This window comes from Accipiter gentilis, chromosome 22, assembly GCF_929443795.1.
Source record: "Accipiter gentilis chromosome 22, bAccGen1.1, whole genome shotgun sequence".
NCBI lineage: Eukaryota > Metazoa > Chordata > Aves > Accipitriformes > Accipitridae > Astur > Astur gentilis.
The window spans coordinates 6,531,666-6,546,961 of NC_064901.1; the positions used below are offsets into that span (position 1 = coordinate 6,531,666).

The 15,296-nt window shown below is 42.4% G+C and overlaps 1 protein-coding gene across 1 annotated transcript in view; it reads left to right on the forward strand.

Moving 5' to 3' along the window:
- Window positions 1-13,221, forward strand: part of EGLN3 (egl-9 family hypoxia inducible factor 3) — a 29,875-nt gene extending 16,654 nt beyond the window's left edge. Inside the window, exons 2-5 of the mRNA XM_049825785.1 lie at window positions 5,121-5,240; window positions 7,173-7,309; window positions 7,998-8,071; window positions 9,462-13,221. Coding sequence (XP_049681742.1) covers window positions 5,121-5,240; window positions 7,173-7,309; window positions 7,998-8,071; window positions 9,462-9,499 — 369 coding nt within the window. The 3' untranslated portion in view covers window positions 9,500-13,221. The remainder of the gene's footprint in view (window positions 1-5,120; window positions 5,241-7,172; window positions 7,310-7,997; window positions 8,072-9,461) is intronic.
- The last annotated feature ends 2,075 nt before the right edge of the window (window positions 13,222-15,296 follow it).

Below are 15,296 nucleotides of genomic sequence, written 5' to 3' on the forward strand. Positions count from 1 at the left end.
TGTGCAGCCAAAGAAAAATTATTCTGAACATTCCAGTGTCTATAGCACCGTTAATTCTTGTTAATACCTTGGTTTTCTAGACAACCATCACAGCGATATTGTAGATCAGTATTGCTCTGTGTCTATATAGTACCTTTCATCTAACAGGCTTACCAGTGATTTCTGAATTTAACTATTTGATGTATAAGCTGTATGCAGAGATGAGCTACACTAGGGATCAAAAGTAGCTGCTCAATAATATACAGGACAAATCTGGTACAGAAAATGGAAAAGCATATTGTGGAGTCTTTACCGTAATCTGCAAGAGTGGTTGGTGTTGGCAGGATAGAGTTACACAGGTCAGAATTTTCTCTGGTGGTTGCAAAGGTCATACTAGTTCTGAGAGAAAAATATGGGATCAGTATAGGGTTACAATACCACCTATACAGTCTGCACTAGGAGTACACTGGGGCCCTGGCTTAGTGCTAGCAGGCACAGAGAGCATCTCCTTTTGACCTGCTGTCATCACTCCTTCCTATTAAGCAGTGTTCATTTCTACTTAGGAGTATCTTCGAGCTGAGGTATTATCTGAAGCATTTTGTTTCAACTATCAGTCCACTCCAGCACTGCTTATTTTATGAAATGTAGCAGAATGATGCCTCACAGCATGGTCCTGGCTATCAGCTAAGAGAATTTGTTTTTCTCCTTGCTAAAAGCATTGGGGGACAGGGAATAATCCTCTCTATGCAACCGTTGTTTTTTATCTGCCTCCAAACTTTGGTGTATTGCAGTTTGACTTGCAGATTTATCTGGCTGACTTAAGTGTAATACTTAAACTGAATGATGAATAACTTATTTTTGCAAGCTTCTGTGCAACACAGAGTTTACTGACGATTCCTGGCTCCTTAGTAAAGCTGGTAATTACTGCTTGTTTAACTGGTGGTTGATTTGCACCCTCTTGGGAAACCTAACATCTCTGAAAATGACAGTGCAGAAACTGCATTTTTGACGATTTCCTTTTCATTTCCAAGTTTTGTAGGCTTTAATTTATGACTGTTGACTAGACCACCAGAGCATTGGTCTTCAAACTATGGTGTGTGTGTGTGTGCAACTGCAAAGGCATGCATCTGTATATCAGAGTTTTTAACTCTTCAGCTGTTTAAGACAAACTCATCTATTTTAACTTAAAATAAGGCGGGTGGTGTCTTGCTGAAATTTGCTCTGAGTGCTTACACTGGGAAGTTAAGCCAACTAACAGCCATTGTAATGGATTCTATTGCCAAAAAAAAAAAAAGTTAGGTACATTCCTGCTCATTACTGCCTGCTATAGTTAGTTTAGCTTTGGAGTTGGTTAATGAAGGGAGGTGCTTCCAAAAACAGTGTGCTCTTGTGGACACAATAGCCAAAATTATAGAAAACATTTTTTACTGATGCCTCACTTGCTCACCTGGTAAATGGTTTGATTATTATGATCCAGCCTCTGGCTTTTGTAGCTAGCCTGTGCACTAAACTGGCAAATACCAGTGTTCACCAATTACTCAAATTAAGTCTGGGTCACGCATCTCATCTCTTCTTTCTTGTTTGCTTTGAATGAATCCAAAGGTAGTGCTAACAGCTGGAATCCCTGCTGTGGCCAGCTTGATCTGCTCTGGAGCTGCTCCAGCCGGTGCTCTGATAAAGCTTGATATCATTTCAACAGGCTCTAGGAGGACCAGAATGATTTCCCCTCATTGTTTGAGGTTTCATTCAAATAATCGCCATGCCAGGAAAAAGGATTTTTCACTTCTGCGTTTCTCCCTTCGCTGCTGCTACTAGAAAACTTTTTTTCTCTTTTCTTAAAATTAAGCTAGAGTGTGGCCAGTGCATTTGGATTCTGTGGGAATTGTTCTACTTCTTCATCCCCAGGGACTCTGTGCGTTGTGGTTGCAAAAGGTGCACACTGTAAATAAATAAATAATGCATCAATGTCTTGGAGTCAAAGCACATGTTTTGCTAAGAGAACATATTACGTGGGGGAGGCCGGGGAAAACTCTGGCCTTCTGCCCAGATTTCAGTAGTAAGTAAAGCACCTAAATATCTTTAAGGATCTGGCCTGCAGTTTATTATTCTTCCACAGCTTTTTGATTGTGGCATTAAAAAATAGTACTAATATTGGATTGATTTTCAGGCAGTTCAGTAATCTTGGAGTAATGTCTGCTCTCCAAAGAGAGATTTTGTGTTGTACATTGACTTAAAAACGAGGTATTATCAGTCAACAAAGTTTTATTCCCACTGTGCATCATCCCTCTGGTATGATTAGCAGAGCTGTGCTGAGCCAGGCATCGTGCTGGCGGTGTAGACGTGCATCCTCTTGGCAGCAGCTGTGCTCGCTGCATAGATGAGCACCCTGCTCCCCCCGCTCTCCTGGCACAGCGCTCCTCTGTCCTCGTCTGCTGGAATCGCTGCCCCCTCTCCTCTGCGCTCTCAGCTCCCAGGGACACGTTCCCCAGCGTACGAGGATCAGGTTTAGCAAAGGGTTACTATTTTAATGGTTCGACCTAATCCGGCTCGCTGTGTGCATGGGATGGGTGAAGGTGCACCCGCGTGAGCTGCTGTGCTAGCAGCTGGGGGGGGGGGGGGAATGCATGAGGGGGCTTATCCTGGCCAGTGAGGGTACGGCTCCCTCTGACCATTTCTACATTGCAGGTACAGCTGACCTGTGATTTCCACCAGGCTTATGCCCCTAACAAACTCGTTTCTGGCGCTAAGCTGTAGGCTGGTCCTTACTGCTGTTATCAGGCTGATAGTGAAATGTTAAGTTCGGCCGTGGAGCCGTTTGTAACAGCAGAATGACAACAGAGCAGACAGGACCTACGGCAAGGCATCTAGCCAACTGCCAGGTGTGATGGAAGAGGGCTTACTACTTGGAATTAAAGGTACTCACTCTTGTGCAGCATAATCTCCTGATTCTGCAGGCCACCAGCCCCCCAGCAGCCGGGGCCCGAGGTGTCAGGGTGAGGAGTGGGCTCTGGTGACTTACTGCTGCCTGCCGGTGCTGCTCTGCTGGTGCTTGTGGGGAGGAAGGAAAGTCAATTCGTATATGACTTGAAATGCAGAGCAGTGTTTTTGCAGCTCTGTGTGTACAGCTGTCCGAACTGGGCAACTCCTGTGGACAGGTTTCGTTCTTGGTGGTAGAAGGTCAAAGGGATCCACTGTGCTGGCTGGCAGTAACTTCTGTGCCAGTGTTTGTTGGCACAGTAAAATAACCTTTGTGATTAAAGCAGCGTGTGCTATGCTCTAGCTGGTCATGTGTCCCATGAGAACACCATGGCTTTAGCATGTGCTTGGAAGCAGAAAACAAGACCTCTGGGGTTCCTAGATAAAAATTTTAATTGCTCTTACTAAAGCCTATACTGTCAGTCTTCAGTGCTATCAGCTGTGCTTGGCAGATTATTTGGGGCAGGTCGTGCAAGTGGTGTACAATCACATCCTCATTCTGTGGGACAGGCGTGTATAATACTCTTGTATCCAAAGTTAGGATGTTACGGCCTGGATGAATGGAAAAGTAGATGGGTAAAAAACAAATAGGCAAAATGGCTGGATGGTTGGGTTTGGAGGGTGATGGTTAATCAGTCAGTCGTACTATACCCAGAGGCTGGTAACAAATGGAGCACCACAGGGATCTCTCACGGGACCTGAGCTGTTAACTACCATTATCAGTAACCCGAAGCAGACGGCAGAGTGCACTCTCATCAAGTGTGGACATGACTCCCAAAAGGGAGCCAGATGGGCTGGAGGAACAGGCCAACGGGAACATTACAAAATTCAACAAAGACAAATGCAAAGTCCTGCCCCTGAGAAGGAAGAGCCCCTTGCAGCAGTACAGGCTGGGGGCTGCCAGGCTGGGGAGCAGCTCTGGTCCCCAGGGGAGCGGGTGGTCTTGGTGGGCAGTGAGCTGAACGTGAGCCTGCAGCGTGCCCCTGCCCAACAGCATCCAGGGCAATACTCACAGGAGCACAGCCAGTAGACTGAGGAGAGTGATTATCCCCCTCTACTTGGCCCTGGGGAAACCACATCTGGATACTGTGTCCAGTTTTCCAACCAAACTTATTGCATCATCTCCCATCGCTCTTGGTGCTAATACTGGCAAGCAATGAAAGGAGATGTCAGAAGAGCGGGAGCAAGACTTCTATTGCCACATCTTTAGTAAACTCCACAGAAGGTGCCTCAAGTAGTCCCAATAGTGAAGAAGTGACTCTGAGACAAAGATCTGGTAGCCTACCAGCAGTCTCACCTGCTGTTCCCTGCATCCTGCTTAGACCGCTAATGGTGTCAACTCAAGTTGAATACATTTTGGCTGTAAAAAACCCTTTTAAGACCTGTTGACTGCCATGTGGTTTGGAGTAATTCCTGTTAGGCTTATCTCGTCACTCAAGGTGAAATTTAAACAAACTGTGAATTAAGTGATTGTATCAGCAAGTCCAGAGATGATCAAAGAGAGAAGTATGCTTCTGAAAGCTGTTTGGTTAGTTCTGTGGCTTAGTCCATGAAAGCAAACATGCACTGCCCTGTGCAAACACAGCACAAAGGAGTTCAGATTTTTGCAGACTTTGTTCTGTGGACTTTTACCCACACCTCCTGGGGACCCTCACTTTGTGTTGGACCATACGGGTGTGTATGACAGGGATTGGAAGATATGAATGGAGGAGGATGGTGGTAGTAAGGCATGGCATCCTGGGATTACTTTCTACTTTTGTAATGACTAACAAATCAGTTTTGCAATGACTGCTCATCTTTTAGAAACCCAAGCAAACTTTAGCTGAAACTGCCTCAAAGTCATGTACCTTGTATACAGAACAATAAGCTTGTACCATACATACCAGTGTTTTAGTTTAATTCCTTTTTTTTCCTCCTACTTTAGTGTATATTTTGTGAAATATGAAGGGTATTTATTTCCAGTTTGCAATTTCACACTGGCTGACTCATCCAGTGAAAGAAGCTTGTGCAAAGATACCTTCCGGTAGTGTCTGCTTTAGGTTTTGGATTGATCATCTGAAAAGTACTGAGGCAAACTGGTAGTGGGAGGATGCTTAGCAAAGAAAAACTGAAGGTGAGTATCTTTTAGAATTTTTTTTTTTTTACAATCTTTATCTTTCATTCAGGCTATGGTTGCTTGCTATCCTGGAAATGGAACTGGGTATGTTCGTCATGTGGACAATCCAAACGGTGACGGGCGCTGCATCACCTGTATTTATTACCTGAATAAGAACTGGGACTCCAAGGTGAGTAAGCCATGGGGTTGAGGCAGAACATGAAGGAAAAAATAGTTCAGAAACAGAGCGTTGGAGCTGTTGGTTGCTTCTGTGAACTCTGGTGAACTTTTGAACAGCTGGTCCGTTCTTCATCTCTACATTTATTTTCTTGGTGTTTATGGCAACCCGTTGGAAATAAGAATCTGAACTGTTTCCTTATTCTCTCTCCTGTCCCACACACATACTGTTTTGTTGCTCTAGAATAAAGCTTCTAAGTACTGGGCTGCTGGCTCTTGCACTTTGTTTAGAAGAAAGAGCAATGAAGCACTAGAAAGAAAAACATAATCCACTAAAGAATAAGTGCATTCTGGGAGCAGAATAAGATGACAGCCCAAATTTGGGACTTCAGTGTTCTTGATACTGTTCCTTCAGCCTAACCTGCAGAAGATCTTCAGGCAGTTGCCTTTGTGGTTTTCTTACTTAATGAGTGATGGGACTTAGTAAGAAGCATGAGTACATAGCTTGGTTTGCCCTCTCCATCTTTAACTCCACCAGTGGGTCTCCTGACAGGGTGGTGCTCTTGTTTCTGCCTGTAATACTATAAGGCAGTAAAGTTAGCCTTGAATTTACCATACCTTTAAGTTAGAAACAAGATAAGGGTATGTCAAATTGCAGGATGTCTCTACACTTCTGTTGCATAATGTAGCACAAACCATTCACATGGATTATCTATTGAAAATTGCCCAATGTTTTTTTTAATCTCTCTAACCTGTCTTGGCCACTTGAGGTGGATGTTCTTTAAGCACATGTAAATACTATGAACCCCCAAAAGTGAGCTCAGATTTAGAGACAATGCCACTGAAAAATGCACTGTTAAAGAAAAACGCATTCCTTTACAGAGGGTATGATAATGAAACATCTCAATGGAATAAAATGAAGGAGGACATGTGGGAGGAAATGCAAATATCCAATTTATTTTGTGCACTGCACTCTTTTATTCTAATAGTGAGGAAGCACCCAAGTGGACACTAAGCAACCTAACTGAAATCCAGTACACTGGTAGAGAAGATTATGTGGGTGTAATAGTAATTTTATGCAAATGTATGCTGGAGGAGATGCAATATAACCATGCTGGCCTTTGAAAGCAACCATGTTGCCTTAAGCCTGACCTAACTAATAGTTTTACTGAGGTTTGCATTCCACAAAGACGTACTAAGTCAGGTCGGTGCTGGGCTGACAGCATCTTCCCTGCACTCTGTGGTACAACATAAAAGCCTCCAAAGAGCCCTCCAACAGCAGCAGGGAGGAGGCAGAGTTCATCTGCATCTTTCAAAGTTTCTACAGCACATGCAGATCACCAGACTTTTTCTCCGAAACTTGTGGCACATGGAAAGAGAGAAATGATGTGGAAGAGAAACCAGGCTGTGTCATAAGTAGGGAAAAGATTGTCTGGGAGATATAATGCATTTATGAGAAGTGTTATTACAAATCCAACAATAGAACAGGCTTCACTCTTCCCAGGGTGTAGAAGTTAACTCTTATATGATCAGATGTGGTCTCTGAAATACCATAAGCAGTATCTAGCAATTGCTGGGAGCAGAGTTTGATCTCAGGCTGGTCAGGTGGAGCAGCTTACCTGCCTTGTGGTATTCACTGGTTCTAGAGATGTGACTGGGAGCTCAGAAGTTTCCCAGTGTTTGTTACAGGGCCAGTGTTGTCTTTATCTTGGTTCATTTACTTTAGCCAGATGTTTATGCTGAAACATTACAAACTGTTTGGGAAAATCAAGGTGGCCAAGAGATTCAGCGTACAGTTTTCCGGTGTTGTCATATAGCTGTCTTGGTTATCATTAGATGTTTATTCCCCATTTGTTGTGCACTGAGGCAGGAGAAATAAAGTCATTGTTTGCATGAATGTGTGGGTGTTTATATGTGTAAAAAGCAACCTTTCCTTTTCTTTCAGCTGCATGGTGGAATTCTTCGGATATTCCCAGAAGGAAAGTCCTATGTAGCAGATGTTGAGCCGATTTTTGACCGATTACTTTTTTTTTGGTCAGATCGAAGGAACCCACATGAAGTCCAGCCTTCTTACGCAACCAGGTAAGTAGCATATTTGGTATTGATATTTGGCCAGGAAAAAACAAAGCATCTCTTCTACCAATGGCCATCGTGTGTTTGTTTAATACAGAAGTGCAGAAAAAATAGCTAGATTTTGAGTGGCTTTTCTAGTTTCGAGTCACTTGGAATTCTCTCATCAAATAAGGACAACCAAGCTTGAATGATAAGATTCTTTGTGTGATGGGAAAAAAAGCCCTTTTACCATTGACAGGAGAAATCTTCCAAGCCAAGCATAGCTATTTAGCTGGGAAATGCTGGGTTATACTTTTGCCCTCATAACACTATAGGGATTCTTGGGGCTACCATCTGTCAACAGGCTACGAAAAGCTGATGTGACTCAGGGCAACCCCCAAGCTGTCTACAGACATCCCAGAACAGAAAAACATGCAAAGGTCTGGAAGCTACTTTTGCTCTCTGTTACCAGGGGCTGTGCACTCTCTTGTGCCTCCAAGCAGAAATTCTCACCTATATTTCTGTCTTACTTGATAAAATATACATTTAAAATGCTGTCTATATTTGACTATAAACGTGCCATTTGCATCCTATTTTTTTATCTACTAATCCAGTTTTGTTTTTTGCTTTCTCTATAAGCATAAAACGCCAGGGCTCTATTTTAATAGCAAAGGTTGAAACAAACACAATATTTTCTTTTTTTTCTTTTCTTTTATAGATATGCCATGACTGTGTGGTATTTTGATGCTGAAGAAAGAGCAGAAGCCAAAAAAAAGTTCAGGAACTTAACCGGTATGATTCTTTTATAAGTGTTCACCAAAAAGAATTTAATGCATTTTGATATTTCCTAAGTTGGAGACAGACTGGAAATAACTCTGTAGCTAGATGGGTATGACACTCATTTTTAGAAAGCTTTTTCATCTTTAATCACTAGTCAGTTATTTTATGTGAAGTGGAGAAGTTGTGACAGAAGAAGATTCAGACCTGGCCTCAGTATCCCTGATGAATGTGATGGGGGAACATGGGAGAGGTGGTTTCTGATTTCTCTCCCAAATGGCTGCTGAGATTTTTGTCCCACCCCAGGTGGCTGCTGCAGTCACTGGGAGTCTCTAAACAATTCTTTTGTTATTTGGGAAGTATATTTTGTCTCCTCCAAACTTTGTTTAGCATGAACTCACAAGACTTACACAAGCAGTTTCATAATTGTCTTCTCTAAATGTTCTGGCCAAATAGGGCCTGTCTTCTATATTAATGAAGGGCACTTGGGGCCTGCAATAATGCGAAAGGGATTTGTCTTTACAAGTAATTTCTGAGTGGGAATATTCATAATGACCTTGGAATGTATAGATTATGAGTTGGTAAAAAACTAAGTTTAGAAATATATATAAGTGCATCTTTTGGCAGGCAGTTGCTAGTGTAGCTGTGATCATGGTATACCTCAAGAGATACCTACATTCAACTGGGTCTCACAGATAGCTTAAAGTCAGCCCAGAGACACTTCTGCAGAAGCCTGGAAAGAAGTGACCCCAGCTTTCCTAACGGCAGCCACACCGCCTGCTACTGTACTCATATGCTACTGGCACATGAGTAATAGACTGACTTGTCCAGATGTGCTCCAACACCCTACCTGGGGCCATGCTCAAAGCTTTGGTGTTTGGAACAGTTTAAGATCTGGTCTTCAGGGACTGCCTCAGGCAGTTCCTCGAAATACAGTGTGGACAGCATTCATCTTTTTTAAAATGTGTGCTATGCAGCTGGGAACCAGCAAAGTTGTAATTAGTCAAATGCGTTTCAGAACAGACTGTTGTCATCTCTGTCACTGGTATGCAAAGCAAATCCTGGCTTCACCCTTAAGAGGGATCATGAGCAAGGGCCCAAGAGTTGGGGAGAAGAGTATCACAGATCTGGAGTCTGAAAGTTTATTGGGCTACTTAAATACTGCATGAGTAGTCTCCAGTTTCAACAGGGCAAACATACAAAACCTTGGTCAGACTATCTCGTTAACATGCTGTGGATTCATACAGCATTTCAGTCCATGTAGTGAATTCATATTATAAATCTGAAATGGAAAGTGCTGTCCATTGAAAACAAACCAACTTTATTCTGTTTCTGAGTTTTCAGATGAACGCTGTCAGAACCCTCTGGCTTAACTGCCTCTCCTTTTTTCATCTATTCTATGTAGATGCAAGGAAGAGAGAAGCACCTCTTGATGAAGACTAATCAACTGTTCCTGAACTCTTTTGTGAGGAAATAAGATCCCAAAGATGACTGCCATTTCCAGCGAACAAGGGCAAATTCTTGTTATGTACAAGAATGCACTGGTTGTGTCTAGCATGTGCATCTTATATTGATGGTACTTAAGGCAGCCTCCTGTCATGCCTGCATCTGGCAGAAGGAACACTTGTTCTCTATTTGTCTTTTGCTGGAAAAAGTAACCAGGGTTAAAAAAAAAAAAAAAAAGAGTATCACTAAGCCTAGTAGTAGTGGCTCAGCCACCTGGCTTTTGAACACTCTTGTAACCCAGACAATGATCATTGGAACTAGTGGTAAAAACCTGAGTCTTACTTGCACTTTAGGGGTGGTGGGGGGGTGTGTGGAATAATCTAGCTCAATGGGGAGGAGCTTCACAAGTTTAAGAGCTGTGTCAGATTGCTAATGGGTAAGGAGAGATACTGGAAATGTGAAATTAAACCGGATTTTTGTAGAGCGTCTTGTGGTCTGTCCCACACAGGCCTGTCAATGTACTGCTTTGCGCATCACTTTGCTGCATAGAACATTGGCAGAACATTGGATCAGATCTTTGATAGCATGACTTTCCAAACAGATTTTTGTCTACACAGTCATCACATTTCCTGGATTTTGTTTGCTTTTCAAGAGTCAGGTTCTAGCTGTGCAGTTGTGCTGCCCTTTCTGTCCCAGGACTGAGGGGGAAGTAGTTATGCATCTGTCCACAACTTTGTAAAACCATTTCCTTTCTGTTCTGAATGGAATGGGTTGTACATTTTCTGTTTTCATGGTTTGGTAAAGCAACTGTTTTCTCCCAAAAGTTTGGTAAACTCGGAAAGCTGATGGCACAGAATGCATTAGCGCTAAAGGACAATGATATGTAGAGTTAAGTGTTATTTTCATGACTTCTCCATCTACTATGTTTTGTATGACACAGATATGAATCTGGAATGAAAAGGTATGTCTGGCAGTCTGACAAATGTATGATAAATAATGGGTAACCTAGACTTGATTCCTATGCTGCTTATCCTTAGTTAACACACTTGTTTAACTTTCCATGCATAAGTACTCTGAATGAACAGTGATTCTGTTTCAATTGATCTGTTATGCCAGGTAACTACTTCTGCTGTGTCCAAGCCATGAGTCAAATGGCAAAGCACATATTTTTTTTCTCCATTTTTTTTTTAAAACTTGTTAGACTCAATGAATAAGTGGTGAGCTATCTCCAATCTGCCTAAGCTTCTACAACCAGCACTTACTATGCAGTTCAGAATAGCTCTTAATGAAGTTGGGAGCTGGTGGTGGATGTATTTATCAATCACACTAATTGTTCTCAACCCAATACACTCACTTGCATTCATTTTTGTCTCGTGTTGTCAGTGCGTATGTCAGACCTTACTAAATGTTCCAAATAGATGCCCTCTTCAGTGTCCCATATTTTCCCATGCCACCTGCCCGCAGTGGTGAAGGTGGTCTGTCTGAACTGCTGGCTCCTGCACCAGTTCACCACGCTGTGCCAGGCTGTCATGCTAGTGATGGGTCTGCGGGCCAGCTCTGTCGCACTTGAGCTAGGGAACGAAAAGGTAGTGTGCAATGGCAAATATTAAATGTCAGTGACAGAAGGGTAACAGCTGCATAGGACAGAAAAGAAATAAATTTAATGACATAAAAAATGATAATAGAAATGGAGTATTTTTTTAAGCAGTTCTGTCTCTTAAAAAAAGGGGGTGGGGGGTGGGGAAAGCTGAGCATCCTTCAGCCTGTCCTTGAATTCTGAATGTAAATACAGTAGTGCTAAGAAACTCCTTGTTCTCTCTGGCTTCTCCCAGAGATCCAGCTATGGTCTTATGGGCTGGACTTTGTTCAGCCTGACCACTGTGCACCTTAAGAGAGGAATATGAGGGAACATGTGTGACAAATATTCTTATAACTCAAGACTAGAGAAAGACAAATAATCTGTTAAATGTCCTTTAATGTTGGGAAAAACATTATTCCACTGCAGTTGCTTCTAAGTAGCACAAGATAGACTTGAAGGAAACTTAACAAAAACTTGAAATTCTCATTCTGCAGTGTTCGTGTGGGAAGAGAAAGAGTTAGGCCTTTTCCCTAAGAATGAGAGGTAACCCTTTGAAAGATGGGAGGTGATGAAAAAGGGGAGGCCCACAGGATTATTATTTAAAAAGTGGGGGGGCACTCAACCTGTTTTATTGCTATGCAAAGTTGATAATGACATGTAAATTTGAAACTCCCACTTGAATTTAGAAGGGGCAAAGACAGCTAAAACAGAGCAGAGCAAGTCTTGCTTTGCCTTTTAGAAACTGTAACCTTAAAAATAAATGCACTATAAAGAGATGTTAGTACACATCTCATGGGAGCCTATAACAGTGGAAAGACGATGGGACGGGAGGGGAAAGGCTTTGTATAAAGGTTGGAAAAGAAAGGTACTTCAGTTATCGCTATTGCTACCACCTGGCTTCAGCTGTGGTCAGCAACACGTGTGGTGGATGGAGCATAGAGCAGTATAGATGCATTTATTGTAAATAAAGTACATATTTTCATTTTTAGCCAATATCTTCCTGATCTAGATAGAGAGAGCAATTATTCTGTGGCAGAGAGCATTGTCTTTGTACTTAGAGGTGTTAAGAAAAAGAAGTTGAGGGCACAGAATTTTGAAACCAATTCCTCAGTCCTCTGTTCCAGACCTTTACCCTGTTTTCAGATCAGTGGGATGATCTCCTTGCAGATGCTGTAGTTTAAATGGGGGGGTGGGTGAAATTGGCTGAAGAACTGTGGGGGGAAGCAGGTTGCTGCAGTGGGGAGGGCATTTCAAGAGAGTCTTTCCTTGTGTTTTGTCTTTATGGCAAACCATTTGAAACACCTACAGCTAATAGCACTTGTCACCCAGTTGTGAAAAAGTGTTTTCTCCAAGGCATTTAATTTTTAATCCTCCAAAAGTTTTGTTATTTGGCGTTTTTTTTCCAACCTTTAGGTAATGTGCCTTCATCATTCATATCTGTGAAGATGTTACATGCCACGTGTGCATGTCATGCAAGTTTTTCATGGCTCTTTAAGAAATATGGTTGCCTTTCCAAATGCAATTGTGTTGGAAAAATATGCAGAGCCACCAAGCCACAATTTCCGACAGGTGGTTTTTGTTGTGCAGGGAGGAAAAAGGCCAGGAGACAGTACTGAAAATCAAGAGACTATTTTTATTCTTAAACCTGTAACCACTGGCCTTTTGAGCAAAGTAGCCTCTAATAAATCTTATTTTCTTAAGATTACTTCTGGTTCCATGAGGAATAGCCTTTGCAAAGTAGTGTCTAAAAATATCCACTCTTTTTTTCCTTCTCTTTTTAAACAGTTTTAGTCCTTTCCTATTGCGTTTTTTAAAATGTTGGAATATAATATATGTATTTGTTGTTGTTGTTGCAAAATAGCTGGCTCTAACACCACTTGCATCTAGAAGAAAATGTATCTATTTGCAGGCAAATAACTAGTTCTACTTTGACTGTGATGTACTCCCAGCAGCTATCTGAGAGTGAGTTATGGCTACATCTTCTCTTGTCAGGTTGTATGCTGGTCAACAATGCTGGCACTTTGCATCAGATTGATATAGAAACCTCTAGTAATATTTTACCATACATCACATTTTGTATTCCTGTTACTATTTAAAAAAAAAATGTGGCAGGAGTCAATAAACACTGGGTCATGTTAAATGTTGTCCTGTGCAAATCTTTTCAATCTTGTATCTCACCATGGCCAGGGTTGGGGTGGGTGGGTGAAGTGCCGTGCAGCAGGATGAAGGGTGGTAGCACTGCACAGAGGTGACACCGAAATCCACGGCTGCCGCTGTCCTCTGCTGTCAGGGAGAGCTCTGTTGCCATCAGCTTGGCACGTTTCCTTCATCACTTCCTGCTATTTTGAAGTTATTTACCTTGCTAGTGACCCTCTTCTTGAAATGCCTATTTGTTTTCACACTCCTGTTAAACCAGATAACATTCTCACGATTCAATTGTTATCTGATAAGTTTTATTTTTAACAGTGTTCACATCCTCCCCCTGCTACTTTTCCAGCCCGAGTCCCACAGTTTTCTCCTGCAGCTGCGGGGGAGGCTTCTCCTCACTCCCGCTAACATTGAAGTTGACTGAAAGCCAGGACATTTTCACTCATCTGTTGAAGTGCTGTGAACTTTTTTGATTCTTTTGCAATATTGTGAATAGTGGGAATTATCCCCCTGCCATGTAAAAGATGCTTTCTATTGTGGAGGGCTTGGATTTGCCTTTTTTGGTTAGAGGGGAGAGAATTTTGGATAATTTGCCACTTTCTTAAGCATTTCTTTTACAATGAGGAGGGCTTAGAGTGTGTGGAGAAGACCTAAGGAAAGCAGAGGGCTTTCTCTTGTGCTCATGCTCCTCACAAAGTAAGGGTTTGTAGGGACAGCTCAAGAAGAAGTTGGCCATTGGCCATTCAGCTGCCAAGGACTTGTCTTTTTTCTGAACTCTGACTAAACTTTCTCAAAGCAAATATGCTTGCAGTAATTGTTATCTTACAGCTATTTAGGGGTCTCTTTCCTTCCCCACCTACCCGAAGGGATACGGCTAAATATACTTGCACTGACAATTCCCATGACTCTTGAAAATGCATCTGATATCAGAGGTTGCACTGAAAATTACAATGTAGTGTGACAGTGGAAGAGAAGTTAGTAAAAATCGATTCCCCTTTCCCACATAATTTTGTCTCTGTGGAGTACTTCCACTTCAGAGAGTTAGTAAGACCCCTATCCTCTTTCACAAAGCCTAGATAGATAGAATTTTTTATTTCTTTTACTGTCTTGTGGAAAGAGGGGATAATTTCATCTGCAGGTGTGTGTATTATAAACAATGCTGGAGATGCTAAATAAACTATACTGGACCAACTGCAGTCAACAGCAGTTCTCTGGCAAACCCAGTCAGTGCCAGGGTGCAGGTCTGCTCCTTTGCTGGACATCCACAGTGGTAAGTCTTCCTGCTAGAGGTAATAGAGGTGGCAGTTTGTGGTCCCGGATCTTAGCCAACACCCTGGAGACTGATTTAGCAGGAGGGGAGTCAGAGTGTGGCTGCCTAGTCCCAAGGTATTTGGGGAACTGTTAATCTGGCTGGCTCTTGAAAGTCCACTGTATGGGTGGCTGGTGAGAAGCATGGAAAGAAAAACCCTGTAGTCCAAGCTAATAATGATCTGAAGATCACTTGTGACCACATGCAGCTGTTCTTAGTTCCTTTAATTTTGACACGTTCTCAGCTCATACCTGCTAAACCACCTCAGAGTAGCAAAATCAGAATGGAGTTTTAAACTAGAGCACTTGGAGGGGGAAAGAGATCTCCAAACAGTAGAGCCAATGCATTTAAACAGAAGTGTTTCTGTGGCTGAAGATGTCCTTTTTTTCCCCCCAACTGTGTCAGTCTGATTAATAAAAAATACTATCTCCCCTTACAAGCCTTGCTGCTCTGACACAGCTGTTACTATTTAGTAACTTCCAGAACTGTGACTTAGAGCATTTTCCTGGTCCCTCATGCCCCATGAGCTACGAAGCATTGCTGCTGCATGATCTTTCAAATACCATAATGCTATACGCAGCACAGAATATTTCTCAACTGAGAAATCATCATCCAATTTAGCAAAGAAGCAGCAGAAGGCATGGCGCTACTCGGAAGAGGTCCCTGTTGCCCTATAGAGCTGGTGGTGCTGCTGTGGCAAGCTGGTTTTGTTACGCTTACCTATTAACAGGACATATGACAGCAATAGGTGAGAGCAG